At 49.4% G+C, this 15,709-nt stretch overlaps 1 protein-coding gene across 1 annotated transcript; it reads right to left on the reverse strand.

The window, feature by feature from the left end:
• Positions 1–447: 447 nt before the first annotated feature.
• LOC121589285 (actin, muscle-type A2-like) lies at positions 448–2,005 on the reverse strand. The gene is made up of 3 exons (XM_041908061.1): positions 1,894–2,005; positions 815–1,793; positions 448–733 (listed from the first exon to the last, which is right to left on the reverse strand). The coding sequence occupies exons 2-3, from the start codon at positions 1,737–1,739 to the stop codon at positions 528–530; spliced, it is 1,131 nt and encodes a 376-aa protein (XP_041763995.1). The 5' UTR covers positions 1,740–1,793; positions 1,894–2,005; the 3' UTR covers positions 448–527.
• Positions 2,006–15,709: the final 13,704 nt, after the last annotated feature.

A 15,709-nucleotide genomic window follows, 5' to 3' on the forward strand; every position in this document is an offset into this window, starting at 1 on the left:
AAAAATAACACTATGAAGTACAGCGACTACCAAGCTGAGAGACTCGATTGCATATGGATGAAAGCCCTGGAAACAGTTGTTCGTCACTTCGTCACTTCCAGCGGCTGCGGTACACTCAACCGGCGGGGTATATACACTTATTTCTAAGCTGAACTCGACGGTGGTGATATAATTTACATACCTTCACGCTCCCTACGCGTTTCATCCACCGAGTCCAATTGAATTCCTCCTTTTCCCCCATTTTCCCCCCGCAAGAACAGCATGATGTAATCAAAAAAGATATATTTACTTCGCTAGCTACTCCCGAGATGTTACAATTTCAAGCTTTAAAAAAATATAATGATGTAATGTAAAAAGAAACAGAGACGCCACACCGCACACGAGCATCGTTTCGCGCGAGCAGAAAATAAATTGAACGGCGGGGAGGTTTTTGGTTTTCTTGGTGAGTTTTTGTTTGGTTGGTTGGTTTGGGTGGGTGGGGGGGGGGTTTGGGCTTGGGTTTAGGTGAACCCAGATGCTTTGTTTGCTTAGAAGCACTTGCGGTGGACAATTCCTGGGCCGCCCTCGTCGTACTCGTGCTTCGAGATCCACATCGTCTGGAAGGTGGACAGCGAGGCAAGGATGGAGCCACCGATCCACACGGAGTACTTACGCTCCGGCGGGGCAATGATCTTGATCTTGATGGTCGACGGTGCGAGCGAGGTAATTTCCTTCTGCATACGATCGGCAATACCTAGAGCGGACATACAGAGCGGTGAATGGTTAGCGAGGGATAGAGCATGGAGAGAGGCTAAAGGTGCTAGAGGACACCTACCCGGGTACATGGTGGTACCGCCCGACAGGACACTGTTGGCGTACAGATCCTTACGGATGTCGACGTCGCACCGCATGATCGAGTTGTACACCGTCTCGTGGATGCCGGTCGACTCCATGCCGAGGAAGGACGGCTGGAACAGGGCCTCCGGGGCGCGGAAGCGCTCGTTGCCAATGGTGATGACCTGCCCGTCCGGCAGCTCGTACGACTTCTCGGACGAGGACGAGGCGGCGGCCGCCTGCATTTCCTGCTCGAAGTCGAGCGCAACGTAGCACAGCTTCTCCTTGATGTCGCGCACGATCTCCCGCTCGGCCGTGGTCGTGAACGAGTAGCCGCGCTCGGTCAGAATCTTCATCAGGTAGTCGGTCAGATCGCGCCCGGCCAGATCCATGCGCAGGATCGCGTGGGGCAGCGCGTACCCCTCGTAGATCGGCACGGTATGTGAAACACCATCGCCCGAGTCGAGCACCACGCCGGTGGTACGGCCGGACGCGTACAGCGACAGCACGGCCTGGATCGCCACGTACACGGCCGGTGCGGCGAACGTCTCGAACATGATCTGCGTCATCTTCTCGCGGTTCGACTTCGGGTTGAGCGGGGCCTCCGTCAGCAGGACCGGATGCTCCTCGGGCGCCACGCGCAGCTCGTTGTAGAACGTGTGGTGCCAGATCTTCTCCATGTCGTCCCAGTTCGTGATGATGCCGTGCTCGATCGGATACTTGAGCGTCAGTATACCGCGCTTGGACTGTGCCTCGTCGCCCACGTACGCATCCTTGTTGCCCATGCCGACCATCACGCCCTGGTGGCGCGGACGGCCCACGATGGACGGGAAGACGGCGCGCGGCGCATCATCACCGGCGAAGCCCGCCTTGCACATTCCGGATCCATTGTCCACGACCAGTGCTCCCGCATCATCGTCACACATCTTGCGGCTTGCTGTTGAGTGCTGGTGCTGCTACACAAAAACGGCCAAGGCTGGCTGGGGCCAACGAAAACAAAAAGATTGTAAGCTTTCTGCACTGCCTGTTTTGCACTAAATAAACCAACGAACCAACGAACAATCGCGCCAACCAACTCACCTCAACTGAAACTGATACTGCACGCGATATAAACCGACAGCTACAGGGCGGTGACTGAGGGCCAAAACTGACGCGTGCCAACTTATATACTGCGGTAGTAAAGATCGAACGCCATATCACCATTAAAGGATCGCACCCGTTCGGGCGGAGCCAAGAGCCGAACCGCGGTGTTTGGGTGGGCGGTGCGGAGGACCATCGGAAGAAGGCCGCCGGGGACAGCCCCGGGATGCGTTTGTACGCTGCTGTCTCGTGCGAAAATCGCACCGCGTCCACACTTGCATCCGCCGCACATACTCAGCGCCCCAAAAATAGCTCCAAAACGGCAGAAGGGTGCGCGATCGATTGCGGCGTCTGCCGAAGATGGGTGCGTTCGGATGCGGATGATAGTGCAGATAAGAGCGGGGTTGGAAGCAGGACGGGGTGGTAAGGCACATACATCGCAGGACGGGGTGGCAACATGCCGAGGAAACAGATTAATGAAAAACGTCACGAAAATAGCATTACAATAGTGTGCAGCGAGCAAGGGTGTATCGCTCAATCGATCGATGTGTTTGTAGCAGCATCGAATGCCAGTGCATTCAAGGCACAGGTTTTCCACCACTATCACAGCTGTGTGTGTTTGAGAGAGGGTTTTGCACTAGGAAAAACACAATCGATCTATCATCGAACGGACCCCGATATGGCTCGAATCGATTGTCTGATCGATCGACGTGCCAAGCGCCGCCAAATCGGTCAGCTGTTTGGCTCTTTGAATGCCTTTTATGGTGCGAACTCGAACGGCGAGCGATCGAAAGGCATCACTATTTCACTTACACAACTGCGCCAGCTAGCAAAGGAACTGTTCTGCGCAAACCCGTGTTTGCAATTTACTACACAACTTGCTGCTAACAACATCGCTCGTTGCGCCGCCATGAATAAGCGTCGCTGTTGCGATTGAGTAGACTCTAGTTAGGTTGTTATTAATTTGGATGAAAGCAGCGAAAGCCCCCGTTTCATACCGTGCAAACCTAGTTTGTTCTGGCAGTGAGTGTGCTCCGTTCCAGCCAAATACACAACGCCTTTCTCCGGCAGTGAATATAATAGAATTCAATTACACCAGTGTAACCGAAACCGCTCAATATACTTTATAATCATTCGTAACGAGACGCTGTTGAATATTTTGCTCGGGCGGGGTGGGAGGGGGTTAGACGCCCCCCCTTTGTGGCACAGGCCCAGCGTCACAGCGCAGCACGGAATAAAAAAGGATGCACCAAAAAGTTGAAGCAATGTTGTCATACATATTCAAATTCCTTTCCGCCCGGTGGTCGTGCGCGACCCGTGTCCCCAGTCGCCCTGTGCTGTGGGCTGCCGGGAATGCGCATTAAAGCGTGGCGGCAAGTGTTGTACTCGCGTGTGTGCGTTTGAATATGAGTGTGTGTGTGTGTGTTTATACGTGCTACCAGCTACTCCACCAAACTAATAAGCACTGGCGGTAGAATAGAACCCTTTCCCAGAAGGGTTTTTGCTTTGATGGAATCTTATGAATCACTCAGCATTCCGAAATAACATGTCAACCCTTTTCATCCAACCGTTTTTGCTGGAGCGGCAGACAGGCGGACCCCCGCAAGTAACGCTTGGGAAGCAGGGGAAGCAATCGCAGACCAACCAGACACACTTTTGAATGGGAAGCGTGTTGATGGTTGCCCGGGGCATTCCTTTCCCTTCATCAGATTGAACGTTTTTTTTTGGTTTCTTTTCTTTCTGTTTCCAAAGATCCAAAACGGACGCTAAGCTACCCGAACTCTTGTTTCGTGGTGGTTCTTCACGCTTAAACCCCGTTTTAATATGGCTTCGACTTTTAATTTGCATTCATTTGGGTGGGTTTGTGTATCGCAGTTTTGTTGCAAAGTTTGCTCGAGTAAATGACGGAATGTGATGATGGGAAAAGGGATTTTTTTTAATTAATCGCTCAACGGTGACCAGTGGTGTAGGCGATGCAGGCAAACATTGGAACTACAGTAAATTAACATTTCGCTGTAGAACATAATTTCATAGATCCTTCGTCCTTTCATGTCGATTCAGTATCGATCATATCAGTTCAATGCGGTGACTGATAAAACTGATGGCTGATAGCGTTATTAAAAATAGCAAAAGTATATCAAGTTTCATTTAAAATGCGATGAGCATGTGACAGCGATGGGAACAATGAGGCGAGTTTGCCGCTACTATTTAGTGGTCGATTTGTTCCAGCAGGACGTTTCAGCTACAATGTTAAGGTTAAGGTCAACATGTTTGTGAAGTTGGATGGATATTCGAGTAAAATCTGTAAACCTACAGCTGGCAAGGTGTCAGCTTGCAAATACAATCGCTACCGGGGGGGACTGTGTGCAAATGTTCGCACTACTTTTAACACGTACGGAGAATTTCACGAACGCCGGGCGAGCTTTCAGCATGAAACTAATTAAGAGCCCCCTGGCTGGCGAGCAAATCCAAACCCCTGCCAGGCATCCGACACGTCCGACGGGAGACAAGGCTTTTGTCCCCGGCTATAAACGATACTGTAATAATAATGAAATTCACAGTTCATTTATCACCCTGCCAACAATATCTACATCATGCATGATGACCATTTTTGAATGCGCTTTAAAGAGCTGTACGCAAGTGTGTTTGTGCTGCCTGCCTGCCAGCTCGTGGAACATAATTTATCGTCTTCACTCTCACCCGTCCCTTTTGCCGGCTTTCCGGCGACGGACGAAATTCGGTGTGCCATCGCGTCGTGCAACGCGGGGACAGTTCTGAACCGGCCAGCGCTTCCCGCTTCCAGCGCCCGCCACCACTCACCCTCGTTTCCTGCCTCGTTTCTCGCCGTGCGCTCGCCCTGCGTTTGCGTTAACTCGCTCTCCGCCGTCCGTTCGCTTTAATTAAAATGATAATTTTATTTTGTCGGTCAACCGTTGCATGATTCATGCTGCGTATCCTTGCGCCGTACCCTACCATAGCCGCCTCCATTAGTTAGATCGTTCCTGTGCGACAAGGTCAGAGACCGTCGGGCCCTGGGCTGGAAAGCTTTCTTCTCTTCCACCACAAAAAAAAACCAAACAAACAATCCAGCCCAGTTCCGGTCCGGTTGGTCGGAGCTGTCGTGCTGTCAAAATCACCGAATCAAACAACAAGTCCGTGTTCTCGCCCGGCTGTAAGTGAGCCGCACACGCATACACACACACACACAAAAAGGTGGCGAAAAATGGTCCTCAACCGACTCTCACGTAGCCTGCCGACACCTACCGCAACCAAAACGATCGTCACATCGTGTGATTGTGTGTATGTGTGTGTGTGTGTGCGTGGCAAGCAGGACGGGGAGGCGCGGACGTAACAAAAAAAGGATACTCACGAAAAACACAATATCTGGCCACTCTCGGGACCAGGCCGGTGGGCTGAAGGTAGATGTGCCATTTCTTTGGCACGTAGCACTGTTTGTTTTTGCTTCAACACCCCTTCCATCCGCTCGCTGCCGGCTCAAGGTATCGTGGACAAGGGCGGAAAGGGGGTCGTGAGCGGACACGCAGGTATTTACCGTGGCCTGTCAGTCAAGCCGTTAATTAAAAACATATTTCTATGCCAGCTTGTTTTTAGCAATGCTCATTTGGGAAGCGAGCGTATTACCCCGCACGAAAGACACACCGTTGTTGGTCGTTTCCGTTGCTTTGCTTTTCCACTTTTTTGGCCAAACGGACTGGCGTAGGCTACTTTACCGTTATTTGTATGAAGTGTTGGGGTGTACCTTTTTTGCCAGTGTCCCGGTTACTTTCTTACTGCCTCTCAACCCACTGGGAGACTTTTTTTTTTGGGACGGTCCTCCTTCGTTTCACGGGCCCAAATTATCGCCCAACCTACGCAAGGGTTAAAGCGAACTTTTCACCTGTCATCCTGAAGCGGGCGGCTTCGGAAACAGCGCTGAAGCAAGCAAGGTGAGAAGTCCTTCCAAGCTCTCTCCTACCCAAGAAGAACAAACCGCACACAACCACATCGCCCCTACCGCGCACAAACGGTGTTCCTTTAACGCGTTCGGTTACTTTAGCTGTATATGTTTGGCAGAATGAAGAATGAATGGCAGTGCCTACTTTATTCTGCACAAAATTTATTGTACTTGTACTCCATACCCAAGTGTTCCAGGCGGATGATGGATGGTTGCGGGAGGCACCGAGTGGCTGCCCGCCGTTGCCGGGCGGGAATAGCGGAAATGGAATTTAACAACAGCATAATTTGAACTGATAGAATGTGCATATTTCAGCAGCATCGCTCTGCGGAGCCGACTCTACGGGCACGTGCCACGCACGAAGTAAATATTATTTGATTTTGTTATTTATGGCTGCTGCCGGCGGATCCTGATGGATTCACGGCCTAGGCGATGCCTGGGCGAGCCGTGGTATAGGAAGGTGTAAATCAGTGCCCGTGCCACCGTAGGCTTTTTATTTATGCATTTTATCTTCTTTTCATCCCCCGAGCAAGAGCGCTGATATGGGTGGGAGTGTTGAAAAATGTCTTCATTTAACTCGAGCAATGCATGGTAAAGTAGCCGTTTGATTAGTGCTTTATTTATGTGCTGTTTTGAGTGGAATCCTACGATATGTAACACTTTGCGGTTAAGCAACCTGCCATTGCTGTCCCGAAGACGTAAATGCTGTGCTGTGTGAGAACTATTCAAGCTCATTTAAAGGTAAAAGTGAGACTACATTTTTTTGTATTCTGAAAACCTTCAACTACTTGCAATTAAAATTATAAAACAACTCTAAAAATAATAAAATATTTAATAAACAGATTTTTTTATATTTTCCATCAATTTGTTAAATTAATCTGTAATACAGCTAAAATTCATTTAAATGATTTTAAAGCTTAAACTCAAATAAAACCAAATCGACAGAAATGTATTGATCATTTTAGTTATTACACTCATGCTTATTATTTCTACCCCTATCTCAACCACACATCGCGTACTTTACAAGATGATCAAAGGCCCTTTCTGCTACACAATACGGTGCACTATAAATTCCCATTCTTGTTGCCCGAACCATTTATTTCCCTTCTCCGAAAGCCACCATTCGGCACCGCGATTTGCGCTGACAATGATAATGATGACATGTCTTCCGCATCGTTGCTCCACCGCCTTTCCTACATTTACCAACAGCGGCGTGCTACGTGTGGAATGTAGAAAAGCGCCACCAACCACACATTAGCGAGTCGAGAGGATGGAGATTTGTTGCCGATCGTACGGAACCAACGCACGCACCCATCTCAGCACCCAAATGCCCCGTGGCCGATAGATACCGGCGCGCAAATAAATCACATTATGCAGCGTTAGATCAACCGGAGCACCGGATAAGGGCGGCAGCAGCGAGCCAATCAGAGGGGTAATGGTTTGCGATGCAGCGCGAAATATGAGGTGCATTATTTGACTAAATACGGCGACAGCCTGCCAGCAATGGTGGCACGGTAGCTTCCACCGAACTGTGGGATTCACCTTTTTTTTTGTTTTCGTCTCCACCCTCACGCACATTTTGTACACCTCGGCATAATTAGATCTCGCGTGATGGTAGTTTCGGGGCTGCAAAAGGTGCTGCCGCGTTTAAAATGCGCTCTTTGTTGCCAGGGCGCCTGGGCCACACCGTCCCCTTAGTGTGCACGGATTGAGAGTGTGTCAATATGCGTGACGGTACGAGTAATGAAATTATTATCGCTTAGCCACAACTATTTTCCTATAATTAGCTCTAGCGACGGTGCGTATCAGGCTGGCGGTTTTTTTGGGGTGGGGAAGGTTTTGGGCAGAGAGCAGTGGTCGGTCGACCAACATGCACCGGTCGCCGCAACAATGACAGCACGCGATACCGCAAAACCGCTTCGCATCCGAACCGGCGAGCGGCGAGTGGACGACGGTTGCTCAATTTATTATCGTCAACTAATGGCAAAAGCAAATGGCTGCAGCGTAGCTATAACAGCATTATGAATAAGCTAAGAGCATCCATCAGATGCTGCATTATTTGCGCAGAAAAAGCTACCATTGTCTTGTACTCAATTTAATATCAAGCCTTTGGATTTATGGTTTTATGGCATTCCCCTTTTCTAATGCTCCAGACGGCACAATGTGCGTCAAAACAATTTCATTTCGTCAAACTGCTGGCCTCAGATCCCGTGCACGTTGCACGCTGGCTTACTTTTTCAATACCTTTTCAATCGAGTTTTTTTTTTCACCCTCTGTCTCCGTATTCCTGCGCTCAATCGCTAGAGGCTTTTGGCGCTTCAGTCGAAGTCGCAGTGGCGGAGTGCATCGTTTTGCAGCCCTACACACGGTGTGCTAATTTTAGCAGAGTCGCGTGTCAATTGCATTCGTGTTTTGCGTTAGACGTCCGCACCGCTGCTGTCCACCGTTCCCGTGCGTGCCTGACAGTGCTTGACGATCTCGCCCCAAAGCGATCGATCGTACGGAGTCAAGCGCCGCCACACGACCGGCGCGTGCTGATCGATGCCAGAACAATCAGACACATTTGCTTCGTGCGAAACCGGTGCATACATTCTCATGTGGTTGGTGAGTGTGTGTGTGTGTGTGAGTCTACGTGTCTGCGTGCGTGTGAAGGGAAATGTGTGCAACAACCACGGGCAATGCTATGCTGACCCTTTCGAAGGCGATGGCAGGCGCGCCGGCAAATCGCACGCTAACGATTAATCTTTGATCGGGCGTCTTGGGAGCGAAACTGAGTTGGCGAGAGCAAACTCAGCCAATATTGACGTTTGAGCTGATTTGGATGTTAGTGCCTACTTATTGAGACAGGTTTTTCCAAAAGAATCTATTGAATAAGTAAAAAAATACAACAACAAAAACAAGGATTTGCCACAAATTCTATCCCATAATACGTTTTACGATAAAGGATGCAACGATTCGTTTTGATGTTTATTCTTATTGTCAGCTCCAAAGGTCCAGGATTTGATCATATTAGATACGAATTCTTTCCTTCAATTCTAGGTCAAATATATCTCAGACTATGATTCTTTGGCTTGTCAACACACAATATAAGGTTTCCTTTTGATTCTCATCATCCAATGGTTCTGCCCTTTTGTCCAACATCTCAACTAAAAAGCATTTATAGCCCTCAAGAAATGAGACGAGCACTCAATCATTAGCACCAAGAGTTGGGAACATCAACCAACCTGAAGAGTACCTTCAAAGACATTCATTATTAACCGCCTAATACTTATCAATGTGTGCGCTTCACGTCCGGATACTATTTGCCAAACACTCTACATTGTTGCCGTTGAATCTCCAATCAAATTGCTCACTTCCGATCGGACGCGGCCTGCACGTACAGTACCCAGTGCTCCAGAGTGTCTACATCCCGTACGCTCGACAAATAATATCAATCGTCATGAAAACTTTATCAACCATGCAAATCGTTGCACAAATTGCTCTTGTTGCATTGTTTGCATCCGTGCGTTCACCTCTGGCAGGGTGAACTGGGGCTCTCCATCCCATCTTACACAGGCAGCCGAAAGATGGCCCGAGCTGCGGCCGTACGAAAATTATGTGGCCATCATTTTCCACCACTACACCACACACACACACACTGGACAGAGTCAACACATCAACCGCCGGGCCGGCTTGACCGGTGACTCATTGACATACCGGCAACACTCCATTTAGGGTGTACGTGATTGCAATTTCCCGGCGGCCGAGAGAGCGAGAGAGGTGTGCAGCGAGCGCCGTCAGGAACGATTTCCTACCCCGCCTACGGGGTCGATTTACACTTGTCAGGCGGGCGCACGATGATGACTCATGTTAGCACGTCGTCGGCATTGCTGTTATGTGCCCTAACCGGCGGCGCATCGTGTACCACCATTTTTGCTACGTGTGAGGTCGCCAGCACATGCCCGAGGGTCGGTTATGGGCGGTTGTATTGAAACAACAATAACGTCTCAGTACCGGTACGCACCGTCTCCCAACAGACGGCAAGATTTTGATATTCGAGCATCGATGTGCTATCCTCACATTCGAATATGCCTCCGAAACCTGCCGGAGCTGACAACGGAAGCGACACGACGATGACGATGATTATGGGACAGCTTGCCCAACCTTACTTACATGCACACACAAACGGGTTCTGTTTTTCGTCCACCAGCATGTCCCTACTACCGGCGAATCCGGCTGACAGTACCTCAAAAACTAACCTCCCCCAAGAACGGGTCAACGGTCCGGTCCGGTACGTGCATCTATTTATTTACCCATCCCCGCCGCACGCTGGTACCACTTTCGAGCGGCGTCCGTCATGAATAAGCACACAATGTCACGGGTATTTGGAGCGGTGATTAATGACCGACCATTCATTTTCATTTGTATCCGGTGACCACTCCGATGCGCTGCAGCTCATAACTTCAGGTTCGCCGGGACTTCAATTTTCAAGGCCCATCAACGAACCGAACGGCTGCACAGCCGAAACGTTTATGACCAGAACGCCAGTGAGAGGCCTCCTGAATTGAATTAGCTTTCTTGACAGCTTCTTTTGCCGCGCGGCACGGGTGGACAGTAGCAGCAGCAGCAACAGCAGCTCCCTGTCCCTATCCCGGAATGTTTGGAAAACTTTAATTGTTCAAACAAATAGCCGCCGCTGCGTGCACGCACACGCCGGGCTGGGCAGCGTGGGAAGCAAACGTACCACAACGAACCACCCCCTTGAGAAGGGTGGGGGGGAGAGGCCGTTCCCGTTAATATACAGCATCTTTCCGGTTTGCCAAACTGCTACCGAACTCCGAAGCACTCGGAGCCGGCCAGCGTTTATGGAGCGTCGTAATGATTTTCCACACAATTGAGTTTCTCGCCACGTTGAGCATAAGTGAAAGCATACACATACACACCGATACCGATACCGATGTCGATGGTGTTTGATGCACTGACTGGCTTTCTGGCTCCTTCCTCTCCCTCTCTCTCTCTCTCTCTCGCTCTCTCTCTCTCTCTTTTTCTGTCTCATTTTTCGAATAATCCACTAGCACGGTTTGGTTCGTCAAATTGAGTCCCCTGTTCCGTCCCGCCGTGCCGGCGTGCCGGAAAAAGGTGATGAAATTTCCGCTCCGGTCCGTGCAGCTTTGGGTTTTTTTACGGCTCATTTTCCCTTTACTGCACCAGCCGGAAGCAAACGCAACTATTTTCCATATTTAATTAATCACGTTCAATTACACCATGATAATTTGATCGTTCACACCAGCGGGGAGAATTTGCCTCTTCCCTTCCCTCCACATTAGCCGGAATAGATTGGCCTGCCCTAGAAGGTACTTTCATGCACCATTTTCCATCGCTTGTTTTTGCTTCTTTGCTGGTTTCTTCGCTCGTGTTTACACTTGAACTAGCGCAACGTCGCTATCCCAAAAATGCTGCCTCAACAAGATTCACTCTGCCTGGCGCTGCTTTACCGCTGTTTGCCGATGAATGAAGGAAGCTCGGCTACTGTTTGCTGATGGAACGGAACAGATCGTCGTCCCATGGTGTGCGTGTCTTAATCCCAGCTAACCCTTAATCAAAGCTGTAGAATCGGAACGATTTGAAGCGGTTCCGGTGGTAGCTAACGTACTAGTTTGTCTTCCTTTCGTGGAACGCAAAAAGGTGTGAACAGAGTATGTGTGAGTGGGTGTTGTATGCTGAGAGAGTATGCTGAGTAATGGTTGCAAAACGTTTGTAAAAAGGGAAAAACCATCTATCTTTCGGTAATAAAGCAGCATGATGATGAACATCCATCTGTTATAGTAAAGAAACGTTAAGTGTCCAATGGTGTTTAGCCTTGAAGACACAATTCTACCCCTAAGTAATAGTTGCTCTACATCCCAATGCAGTTTCGTGTGTAATGGACTTATTTCTGTGTATTTGTTTTGCCTCTAACACAAGAAAAGTGGAATGTACACACTCACACACATGCCACCAGTTAATAAGTTTATTGCCACAGATGTAATGCGAACCATAAACAACTACACCCTTTATCCTATATTGGGCTGAACTCGATTGGAAAAACAAACGCGCCGCTGGTACAGCTTTATTCCCTGTGTACATACAAGCACCAGACCCGTTTAGCAGAAACGGGCCCAGCAAGGACGCCTGCCACAAGGAAGTGTCACAAACAACAGGCTCGAACGTCCGCAACCCGCGCAGCTCCGGCGTGTCAGCCCGAAGTAGGCCTCATCAAAAGTTCAATAAACTCAGCCATCTTTGACTGGCGTTGTTTTTCGTTCCGCCGGCCAGTCGATTGGATTGGGCTGGATTAGAAAGAATAACAGCGTGCGTTACAGCAACCCTCTCCGTGTGCCGGTCGAACGGGTTTTTTTTTTTTTTTGCTTTCCCGCCCGCTGCGGAAAAGCAAGAGCGATTGGAAGCGAGGACCAATTTTCCCCGCATATATCCGGTTAACGATTTGACATGCACAACCTTCCAGCCTTCCAGCAAGACGAACGATGACGACGACGACGGCGATCCACCTTACACGGTATGCAAAACCGAACGAACGTTAGTTTTCAATTTTGCCAGTCTTTCCTTTCGAACCATACCCACTTCCCGCTTCCGTTTCAGTGCACGAAGCCCGTCCCGTCCTAAACAAGCAGGAAAAGGTTCTCCCGGCCCGGCCCAGCTCAACCCGTTCTTCCGTCCATCGCCGGTCCGCCCACACCCACAAGACGTTCCATTTTGCCATTCCCGCTGCGAACTACCGACGTTGGATTGGCGCCATTTTTTTTTTTTTTTGTTGCTTCCTTTCCACTCCACTCCACGACAACCCTTCGATGGCATTCTTTCCCGATGCGTAGACCCGACGATGGCGATGCCGTACCGCGAATCTTGCGTCTTACGGCGGTGCAAAGCCACCGTTTGGCTGGAATGTAAAGCGGATTTGCCCGATAACCCAATATTGCTTATTTGTGTTGATTTACTCAAGGCTCATCCGGTTGTTCGGTTGCTCGGCCGGTTGGTTGGTTGGCTTGGTGCTTTGGGTTTGGCTTTTTCGTACGCAGCAGGGCTGTGCAAAAGTGGACCACACACACACACACACACACACACAACACACACACAACACACTGCTCCGGAGCTGGTACGGTAGCCGGAACCGTTCAATTGATTCCTGATTCCCGAATTTATTCATTTATATGCATATTTGTCTCACGGTGCTTCATGCACGCTGATGAATGAGGCACTGGCAGGGAAATTGTAATGGCGGACTGGTGGGTGACGGTTGGGGGTTGTTGTTGCCACGGCACAGGTCACGCTGCCCCAGCACAGTCACAGTGTACCGGGAAGGCCTCCCTCCCCCCTTCCATTACCACGGGCCATGGGCTCAATCAAACGATGGAGCACTGGAAATGATTCGCAATGTGAGCTAACTTAGCAATAACTTTATTAAATATGAACCAATCAATCACGGGCTTGGGCTGTAGCGTTTGGGAAATGGGAAACAGCTGCGAGTAGGAAGGAACAACGACAACAAAAAAAACACACACAAAACAGGCATGTCATTAGCATTATTTACCTCTGATTGATTTGATTGGAAGCATTTTGATTTACAGATTGAGCGCTTTACATCTTGTTCGACACAGTTTGAGTAATTGATGAGGTCACTGTTTAAGGCTGCTAAGCTGGGATGAGCCGATCTTGGTTAATCGTCATTCCAATTGCTTTAACTTGCGCCTTTTTTATTATTAATAAACTCAAACTTAATAATTACAGATACGCCATGAGCTTTGAATGTTTGAACAAGATCGAGCTCATTCGAGCAACCCTGCACTTGACGTCAATAGTCCCGTATCGTAATGAAATACAAATCCGAATGCTAAAACCCCATGCGTCTGGAGCATCCGGAGCTAATTTGAGTGCTTCTAATTCCACTTCAATTTATCGCACCAAACATCCTCCAGCAAGTGATTAACTCTCACACTTAAAAATCACAAACACACACACACACACACATGCACAACAAACACTTCAGCTAATGCAGAAGCAGAGCTACTTGTAGCACGGGTAGCAGTTCCCATAAATAACGCTGACGCCTTCAAACCTGTCGATATTTGTCACCACGCCCGGCTGGAAGCACAGCCATACCCGCGCACCCCGCCGGAAGGAAGACAAAAGACATAAGCGAAAGCGAAAGACAAAAGAACCGTTCCTAAATTAAGATCGTACCATAAATCTTCTCGCCGCCTGTCCTCTCTCTGGGATGATTGTTTTCTGTTTCATTTCAAACAAAAGTGATACATTCCATGTACAAACATGGGATCATCTAATGCGTCGCCCAACACCTACTACACCATCCCCCCGCACCACACACACACACACACATGGACCCCTGCGCCCACCTGATTGCCAGGGTACCGTCAGATTATCATCATCGTTTGCCACCGGTTGTGTCTGACACGAGAGCAGATGCACACCACGTACAACTCATCCCCATGAAACAAGAGAATCTCTCATACAAACACACACACACACAGGCTATGGATGGGTCGGGAAAATATAATCCTGCTAAATGTGATCGATTGTGTCTGCTCTAATCACACGTTCGTGAGCGGAATGATGATATTAAATCCATTAAAAGTCTATTTCCGTGCGCCTTTCTGCTCGGTCTGCCTGCGTGCGTACGTCATTGGGAAGTGGCCCAGGAGAGGAGGTGCTGCGAGACGATGCGACATTCGATGGAAAACCTGAGCACCGCAACAGCACACCATCTTGCTGGGCCCGTAAAAGGTCTGAAAACCTGGGGCAGCTTTTTTTCCTACAGCGTTAAAGACCATCAAACTAAACTCCCCGTGCCGGTTTGGAGCGGGAAGAATACGCCACGGGGCCAGGCAATTGAGATAACATGCCAGCGGCGAGCGGGCGCACGTGTGGCATGAAAAGTGGAAAACCAAATTCAAAACAACGGTTCAGTGGGGGGGGGGTGAGCAACACCATCGCCCCTCTCCATTTCCCTTGTGGTGCCGCGTGTGAAACCGTGAACAGCTACACCACCACCCAAACACATCCCACATCCATCCATCCACAAACCTGGTAAGAAAATAAAATAACAAATGAAGTTGAGCGAGCGTTGGGGCTGAAGCAGAAGTGCTGAGGCTTGCGTTGAGGTTTGGAGGTGGAAAAAAGGCTAAACCCAGCTCAGCATAAATCATCTGGGCCTACGAGGGCGCGTGGGTGAGAGCGAGAGAGGGCGAGGACGAGCGAGAGGTAAACAAACTCGCCCGTACCTCGGTTTGGAAAATGACGGGTTTGGAAAACCGCCGGGAAAACGATGTGTTTCCATCCATTTTCCGTGGTCTTTGTTTAACGTCAAACGCCTCCATTTGCTGGCCTTGCATCGTGGGGGGAGGGTTTTCCATTCATCGTTTCACTGCTGCAAGGGAGAATGGGGGGGGGGGAAGGGCGTGAAGGTTGCTCTAATGCACTTTCTGCTCGCAACCGTTCCCGTCGTAAGTTGCATAACGGCGCGGTAGGTCAAAGGCGTGTACAACAATGTACCATGAAACAGATCATGATGATGATGCTGATGATGCTGCTGCTGCTCCTGACGATGGTTTCGCTTCCAATCGCCCCACGGAACAACCACGGAATCAACAGCAGCAGCAGCAACAGCATCACAAACTCATAACAATCACGTTGACGAGCATTTATTTATTTGTCTTCTCGCCTTGCCTGCAGCTCGTTTTAATCTATTCAGTCACTAATTTATTATCTTTCTCGCCTTTGGATTGGTTCAACCATCTACCAATACACACGTACAAGAATGCAAACACACACACGCATACACTCACGATGAACCATTGTCGTTTGCTG

Source organism: Anopheles merus, chromosome 2R (genome assembly GCF_017562075.2).
Source record: "Anopheles merus strain MAF chromosome 2R, AmerM5.1, whole genome shotgun sequence".
In the NCBI taxonomy this organism is placed as follows: Eukaryota; Metazoa; Arthropoda; class Insecta; order Diptera; family Culicidae; genus Anopheles; species Anopheles merus.

Coding starts and splice junctions, on each gene's coding strand:
- LOC121589285 (XM_041908061.1), bottom strand. CDS start 1,739: ATGTGTGACGATGATGCGGGAGCACTGGTCGTGGACAATGGATCCGGA. Junction 734..814: donor CGGTACCACCATGTACCCGG/GTAGGTGTCCTC, acceptor TGTCCGCTCTAG/GTATTGCCGATCGTATGCAG.